The 8,994-nt window shown below is 39.2% G+C and overlaps 1 protein-coding gene across 1 annotated transcript; it reads right to left on the reverse strand.

The window, feature by feature from the left end:
• Positions 1-1,477: 1,477 nt before the first annotated feature.
• LOC124224795 (zinc finger MYM-type protein 1-like) lies at positions 1,478-4,021 on the reverse strand. Its single transcript, XM_046637000.1, has one exon. The coding sequence runs from the start codon at positions 4,019-4,021 to the stop codon at positions 1,478-1,480; it is 2,544 nt and encodes an 847-aa protein (XP_046492956.1).
• Between the last annotated feature and the right edge of the window lie 4,973 nt (positions 4,022-8,994).

Here is an 8,994-nt window from a genome sequence, read left to right on the forward strand (position 1 = left end):
CATTACGGAATATCATGGAATGCTGGCGACAAATCTCACGAGGATGTGCCGAAGATTGTGAGAAAAATGGTAAGAAATGCATGCTACGTGTACGTCAAAGGAGTCGAGAAGAAAACATGGTTGACAGAAATTCTCAACGGTACGCCGCTTTATTATTTATGGCGCATAACTGCATGAAAATTCAAACTTGTTGAATTCCCCACCAAGGTATTTCATTTGCAGACGATTTTTCCCAGCCATGTTGCACATTTCAGTCAGCTGATTGGAATCTTCTTGTAGAAACCTTGCGATTCTCGGTGGTAAAAAGACGTTGTATTCTCCATCGATCGTCGCCAGAACACGTACCCCAAATTTCGTTTTGACCAGCCGTAACCCGGTGACGTTGTACACCTCTCCAATTTCAAGTTCCGACATCTTCTTGGTTGGTGGATTCTCCAGACGGCCGACGTGCTTAACTTTTGTTAGATCCATCGCGTTTCAATCAGCTTCTTGTTTTTTCACGAGTAAGAGCAGTTCACGACGCGAAGAGACGATGAGAACAGTGTGATCATCGGAATAGGCTCACGTCTTATATGTATACCACTCACCCCATCGAATGTAAAATAAGCCTGGGGGTAAACTATTAGCGTGAAAGTTTACGGATCATCATCAATATTCCCAGCCTATCTAATTGCGGTGTCGCCATCCAGTCAATTAGCCCGAAAGAATGTATTTGAAGTATGTCGAAAATATTATTTTCGCCCTGGGGGTAAACTATTAGCGTGAATCTATTCAAAGCGTCCAACCGTTATTATTTGAAACGTTCACCCACCCGCCGCCATGATAAATAAAAAAGTTGCCATCTTGCGGCGATCATTGGAAACATCGCGCAGAGTCGTTCGATGAAATATCGATTGATCGATGATGCGGCGGAGGGGAGCGCCACATACGACAAACCTGCGGTAACCCACCCCGGTAACACCAAACTTTCGGTAACATCAGGGATAACAATTTCGTCGGTAAGATGTTTACCATCTAACAATAAAAAAATTTGAAATATCTGCTCATCAAACGGTGAAAAAATCAAAATGGCTGGTCATCCGGTCAAGCAAGAAATCTCATTAACAAACTGTCTGACGATAAAAAATCAAAATGGCTGCTCATCCGACTAAGCAAAAATCAAAATGGCTGCTATCAAAATGGCTGTTTGTCTGACGGCAAAATCGAGCGAAAATACTGGTGGCGCCATGTATGTTAACAGCTGGTTACAATATTATGGATAAGGCTTACCATCGTGGTGGTAACATACCGACTGTCGGTAAGATAGGAAGGAGTCGGTGAGCCGCCATTTTTTTTATTCACAAATCTCGTATCTATACTACTAATGTTGTGTCATTTTCGCAACAAGTTAGGGCAGTGCCGGCGCTAGCCCACGGCTGGTCCCGGGCGAGCCTTGAAAATCGGGCCCCTTATCGGAAATTTTTGGACCACTGAAGTCTTAAAGTGGGACTTTGCGAGATTTTTTGTTCGCAAAAGATGCTATAATATCGCTGAAATTCAACTCGTTGCAAATTCCATCCTCAATTGACATCGCAGCTAAACCATTCAGTTGATCTTGGCACATAGTGGATCGCAGGTAAGTTTTGACGAGCTTTAGCTTTGAGAAGGTCCTTTCACCCGACGCGGAGGTTACTGGTAATGTTAAGAAAATTCTTAAGGTCACAGTGAAATTTGGATATATCTCATCCAGACCTTTATCAATAATGTGCGATATCATAACGAGTGCACTCAAGTCGGTCATTCCAGCGGCTACGAAGTAAGCTTTTAAAGATTCCAGTTCTTCGGCAAGCTCCCGACCATCAATGTCATTGTTCTCGTCTTCACCAGTCATATAATTTTCTAAAGCCTTGGACTTAGTCAAAATTTGGTTTCTGTCCAATCTCATAAAGTTATCCGAGTTTCGGATGATACTAAATGGTTCACAAACGTTTTGGGTCATTTCGAAACGTTCGCGTAGGCTTGATATCGCTATATCGCATAATTTGTTGAAAAATTCAATTTCTAACCTTTTCATCGAATCGCTAGGTCGTTCGTCGTGCTGAGACTCATAATCAAAGAATCGTCTTGTTCGTGGGGTACGTGATTCGGGTAAAGTTTGTGAAATATCTAACTTCCCAGCCATTTTTTTAGCGGTGGCTATGCAAGTTTTGAAACCGGATTCTCGAAAGGTTTGTAATTGAAGAAGAGCACCATCAATCATGTTCATCGCAGTATGCAAATCAACTTTCGGACATTGTGAAGCTTTACTGATTTTGTTGATCACTTGCAGTACATCATACCATACTACCAATCTAATCAGAAAAGACAATGACTCAATTTCGAAACATAGGCCTCTCAGTTCCGATCTCAGCTTTGCATCTTTACCTTGCGACATTCGACAAAGTTCCTGCAACGCATCTCTGATTTTTGCTATTTGGAACCTCACAGCTTTTACAGCATTTATTTTCCCTTCCCAGCCAGTTTCAGGCAATGATTTCACACTGATATTAACGTGCTCCTTCAATATTTGCCACCTCTGGGTTGAAGCAGCGAAGACTGCGAATAGCCTTTGAAGAACACCAAAGAATAGTTCAGCTGTGACGGACGAATGTCCGGCATCTGAAACTACTAGGTTGAGGTTGTGACAACTGCAGGAAACGAAAAACGCTCTTTTATTATCCTTCAAAATTCTGGCCTGAACACCACTATTTTTACCTTTCATATTACTGCCATTGTCATACCCTTGACCCCGACAGTTATTCAATTCAAGATTGTTTGATTTCAAGATATCTAACAACGTTTCATACAATCCCTTACCAGTTGTATCGTCTACAACAACGAAGCCAATGAAATGCTCGCAAATTTCCACGGTGTTTTTAGACACAGTGACAAATCGAACAACGGCAGTCATTTGTTCTTCATGACTAATATCGGAGGTGCAGTCTAAAATTATGGAGTAATATTTCGCGGCTACCACTCGCCTGCTAATTTCTTTGAAAATTGCATTACCCAGTATGTCAATGAATTCGTTCTGAGTTTCCTTTCCCAAATAGTGAACGCGCTGGAGGTCCCCACTTTGAACTCGACGTACATGTTCGCTTAAAATAGGATCGAATTTCGCCATCAGTTCAACTTGGCTCAAGAAATTACCGTTATTCGGCTCGTATAATCGATCGACAGAACCTCGAAATGCCATATTCCGCTTAGCTAAATGCTTAATTATTTCAACGAGTCTTTCAAGTACTTGTTTCCAATAGGTTTCCTCTCTTTGGATTAAATTTTGATTCTCATCATCGATGGTTTTTCTACAATCTAAACGGACTTTGAGTTCTTTCCAGTCTGTCATGCATTCAATGTGCATTTTGGATTTTTCATGCGAGCTCAAACTGTCTTGCAAGTGCCACCAGGATCTAAATCCGGTCGATTGCAATTGGGTTGGAATGTTGCGGAGGCCAAACAATTTGCAGCAAAAACAATAAACGGAATCCTTAGTCTTTGAATAAATTAACCAGGATCTCTCCATTTTTTCGCCATTCTTCAGGGTTCGATAACAATTTTCTATGGTGAAGCGCCGGCGATCTGTATCAAAAGGAAAAATTGTATTCCGATCTATTTTTGTAGGCCCTAGCTTTACCAATGCTACGCGTGAACTGTCGCTGATGTTATTCGGCCACTTAGCAGGATCTTGCCAATCAATATTTGATACTGTAGAATCTTTTTCTATAACTTTTTCTGCCAAGTTGTTTCTATCTGTAGCTATCGTCATATCTCCGGTATTCACTGACTGAGCGTCCAAATTTCCATCAGAATCTACGGCGTCCTTGGAAGGTGGACAAGCGGGGTCTAAATCATCCGTGGTTTGGCTATATTCACCACCCTCATTATCAGACCTCAACCGCTTAACATAGCCTTGAAAAAAAACAGCACTTTTTTTGTCCGCTTCACATCGAGCTTTTTTTAATTTCCGCTTTTGGGACCCTGATAAGTCTTTGGGCTTGTTCATAATGACTATCGACTATGACTTGTGCAATCCAACAATTACAAAAATAAATTCAGAAAAATTCAATCAAATCGTAATTTATGCAATGTAAGTCAAGTTGAACGCGGTTAATTAATGTTAAGTAATATGAATATCCGTAGAAATGCCTATATTAAAGATTGTGCCCTAAACGTGATCGGCCGCTGCCTGACCGGAACGTCGGCAGCTTCTGAATAAATGTCTCGTCGATATCCGAGAGTTTGCAAATTACTAGTAATTTCAAAAGAGCATCGAGAATAAAAAATAAGAAACAACAATAGGTAGCGAGAAAATTTTCAAGAAATGTTCACGTTGTTAAAAGAGTTCCTATGGAATATGCGAATACAGCGGTTCAGCTAGACAGAGCGTAGCAGTGAATCCACAGTCCATACAAGTTACAAGCAGCGTGGTCTGATAGTAGTCTCTGGGCACGCCGCGCCGCACGACGTAGCTTGACGTTTGAGCTATAAACTGGCGCATGCGCTGCAGCCGAACAAATTGTGGTGGGGGCCGTCGGTCCAGCCAACACCCCGCGCGGTCCGTGCTCACCGGTAACCTAGTACAGCAGCGTGAGCCGTACAATGTTTCTACAAGGGCCCAATCGTTCAACCTCATTTTATAATTTTTTTTCATATTTTTTTTCTTACACCTATCATCTCGATGTTCACACACAGGATAATGTATTATCGCAGTTAACCTTATTCCGAAAAAAATTCTTATTTTCTTCAGTCTTTGGGCCCCCTCGGGAACAGGGCCCCGGGCGGTTGCCCGGTTAGCCCATACCTAGCGCCGGCGCTGAGTTAGGGTACACGAGTGTCCCTCTTGGGTCTCAAAGAATTTAGCATGTATTTCATACATTGTCAGTCAAACAATTTAGCATATAGTTCACATATTTATTTTGCTGTGCTGCGCGCTTTATGCTTATTCATTTGATCGAGCTAATTGAGATGCTATCTTGACTGATATTTTTGGGCTTTTGATAATAATTACGTGCTCGAGTCAAAAACTAACGTTAAAAACACGTAAGTAATACGTGTGTATAAGAAGTCTTTTCAAGATCGACGTGTACTTTGAAAAACTTTCTCGAACTTCGTCATTCCATTACTTGCATTATTCTAACACTCATTCAAAGTGTATTTTTATTGGTTGAAATTCGGGAGTTAATGAGTTTTCAGCTCGTAATCGTAGAACTGTTGGGAGATCTAAGTAAAAGCGATTGTCGCTCATTGGTTGTCGTTCAATGGCTCGAAACTAGAGTTTAAGAATTAAGAGTATAGAGAGTGAAAACTCCTTCTTTGTTATAACTACTTTCTTCCATAATCGTTAAATCCAACGTTTCAGAGTTTGAAAACAGTAATGAGGCTTCCCATCCTGAATCAGCCCAGAATCTCTATTAAGTAATGGATCATTATAACTTCGTGAGAGTAAAACAGCGCATACAGGTACCTACCGACAAATGCGAATCAGTCTTTTACTTGTAATTCCAATAATTAAAAACGGAATCCAAAAATGAACCCGGTCCAACTGTTAACCAGTACTGCACCTATATTTTGAAAAATTCTATGTAGATATTGAAATCGTTATACTTATTGGCACGTGATGTACGGGAAAAAAGTCACGCCGTGTAAGGCACTTCTAGCCTTGAGCTGAAAATCTTTGGGAGCTATACTTTGGAAGGATTTTTAGTTTGTCAAAAAGTAATGTTCAGACCTTGCTCTAGCAAAAATGTTAGGAATAATACAAATATTTTCATATTCTGGAACATTCCAATGGTGAAGCGCCGATTTCCATTCGATAAAGTTATGTCAAAGTTGTCGAACGAATAAAACTGGAATTATAGTTCATACATGCAGGCGTTACGATCACAAACCTATTTCATGAATCTAGAGTTGAAGATAACTTTTTTTGGATGATGACAAGAAATCGTGAAGGATTGTAAAACAACAGTTTTCTAAAGTCCGACCCACAACGGGGCTTCACTATTGCAATTATACTCGAGTGATAGATAGTCCGTTACGTTTGGGATAAATTGCCGTGACCACAGTGAAAAAATAAATAAATAAATGCAGTCGAGTGGTTCTGAAAAGAAAAAAAAAATGAATTATTTAGGACATATTTTCATCGCTGCGTGACGAAATACCGTCTGCACTTTTGAGAATAGAATGCATTCATTAACTGCCTTCTTCAAGACTTGACGAAAGATAAAACTAAAACTGGACAAAATTTGATAAACATGAAAAATAACAAGCCGGAGAAACAGCTTTTTGACGATACTTTTCATCGTCATGAAGTGGAAGTCTGTCGGTCTGTCCGACAAACTTCCACGATGATCTCTAAAACGGTCAAATGAAAAATCTGAATCTGAAAGGACTTAGCAGACACATGATAATGTGTTGGAAAAAAGATTGAAAACAATCTGAAAGATAAAAAATTTATACATTTTTCAAAAGATAAGTATAATGACTCGGAAAACATAATCGTTCTTATAGAAAAAGTACGGGTTTGTCAATAAAACATTGAACATCGATTAACTTCCGGTATAACCGGAACGTCAATTTAGACGTGACATGCCAATTTTCATGCCTATCATTTGATTTTAAAATCCATTAAGTTTCAGATTTTTTTTATCGAGCCTTTTCCGAGATTATCGCGCGAGTTTGTCGGACAGACTGACAGACCGACGTTTTTCTAAAAACCTGTTTTTCGTTTTCTAGATATTCGAAAACGTGAAGATTCATTGAAACTCAAGAAAAAAAAAAGTGATTTTCGACAGAAACCAATACCCCTCTTACATCACCGCAAACGTGATGAAAAGTAAGAAAATGTCCAGTGATTCGTTCTAGTGACAATCGAGAATGCGAATTGCAAAGTGTTCCACGTGGTATGTGAAAACCGAGTCTGCTGGAGTCGAGCGTTGTAAAAGACGCGAGGTTATATGGTACGTATGTATACGGTTCGGAATGTAGAATGAAAATTCTGTCGGCGATGGCAGGAACGGACCGCTGCGCTGCGGGTTACCGAGGGGTGAAAGTTCATCCCTTACGTGAACCCGCGTATCGAGTGTAGAGAATACAACCACCGGAGCGTATCATTATAGCATTAACTCCGATGAATATGTATCGGTGGCGGACGATTTGCACGTGCAAGTAAAGAGACACGTGCGGACAACTGCGTTATACCCTTCGTGGTTAGATCAACATTTGATCCGCAGTTAAACCATCGGTGTAGAATTAACTTCGCAAGCGTTTGCGCGCGTCGGTGAATCCTGTTCGAAGTTGTGTCGGTGCATCGGTAGCAGTGTGAAACAGTCTCGGCTCATGCCGTGGCTATTATTATGCAAACAGATGGTTGCGAATTTTCCAATGATGATAATCATGCTCGAAATTTAACGGATATGTCGACCTACGCATGAGCTCTGTCATCGCGGGCCGATTATAAATGCAGCGTTCTACCTCCACGTAGCGTTGGTTCTATACCTACCTCACTGTTATAAACAGCATTGATGCATCGGTTCTGGGAACCCTTGGTACCAGTTGTCGAAATCGTTTGATATATTAATTACGTTCAATCGAATGTTGTGACCGTAAGTGTAGGTACGAACGTGCTTTGATTTGTACGAAAATACAAATTTTCAAACGGCGAAGTGCAGAGTGTGTTGAAAACTGTCGCCTAAAGCTCTTTTACGGTCGAATTTCAGTATGAGGCGAGTAATCGAATAGGTTCAAATTCGCAAAAGTGATCAGAAATTTTATGGACTGTAGTGAACATGAATGCAAGACAAAGGAAAATACTTCACTTGTGATATCGGATGTTTAGATTTCACAAGTTTCTACGACACTTGAATTGAAAGTTACTGAATCAAAGAAGCTAAGAAGGTGTACTAATAGTCTGTAATGTTTTACAATGTTGTAGGATTAAATATATTAAAATACCGACATAATATAAAAAAAAAGTTTTCAAGTGAATTAGTAAAAGGTATTATTCTCAATAGCATCCGTCTGCGCAAAGTGAAATTGATCGAATCTATCAGATTTCGAAGCATTTTGAAGCCATGTGAGATGAAGCATCGATCATATCTAAGCTTTTGTGTGTAATACAACTATTTTCTATTTTTATATTTTTAAGGAGATCTTCTGACCCTAAGAATATAATAATTTGAGAAATACTTGATGTACGACTATGTCTCTTAAATGACGCCAAGCAATCTCAAGGTTTTCACGAAATATGTTACGACTAACTTCATCCAAAGACAATATCAATGCATGTAACTAGATTTTTGACTAATTGTAAGCCGCGAAACTCATTTTCAATTTTTGTTCAGAATTACAATTCCATTATGGTGTCAAATAAAAATAGTTGAAGACTATCATAGCACTTATAACTAGAAATTTTTTTTTCGATATCAAAGCTTGATTTAAAAAAATCTTATACAATTTGGTAAAGGAAAAATCGCACAGTATTTTTGTTATATAAGTTGCTTATTGACACTGAGAAAAGAAATACTTCACCCAGTTCTCATCGTTTTTGAGGATGGAATACCCAAAGCCTTTCTCAAAAATATTCCCATTACCTACATCATTTACCACCGGCAACAGTTAACTTTCTCTAAAGATTAGAAGAGCCATATTTTTAAGAAAAATCAAAATGAATCGATGTTCAGAGTTCAGTGAAAACATATTTATCTGTTACATCAGGAAATTTAAAAGAAAAACAAAATGTATCAATGTTGAGAGTTTAGTGAAAAATATTTATCTGTCACACCAGCCTGAGCTAACTCTCGATTATTGGTTGTATTATTCCAAAATACACCATTGCAAAGTTAATAAGAAATTTTGTTAACATGATAATGTTATTTATCTCTTATTTATACGTGTGTACTTTGGGACATTTCTCCGTTTGAGTTTCATTTAATTCTCTGTATTTTTGGGTCAATTGTGGGATAACCTCAAGTCCTAGAA

This window comes from Neodiprion pinetum, chromosome 1 (assembly GCF_021155775.2).
Source record: "Neodiprion pinetum isolate iyNeoPine1 chromosome 1, iyNeoPine1.2, whole genome shotgun sequence".
Taxonomy (NCBI): domain Eukaryota; kingdom Metazoa; phylum Arthropoda; class Insecta; order Hymenoptera; family Diprionidae; genus Neodiprion; species Neodiprion pinetum.

Bases quoted from the DNA above. Each gene is read 5' to 3' on its own strand.
- LOC124224795 (XM_046637000.1), bottom strand. From the start codon at position 4,021: ATGAACAAGCCCAAAGACTTATCAGGGTCCCAAAAGCGGAAATTAAAA.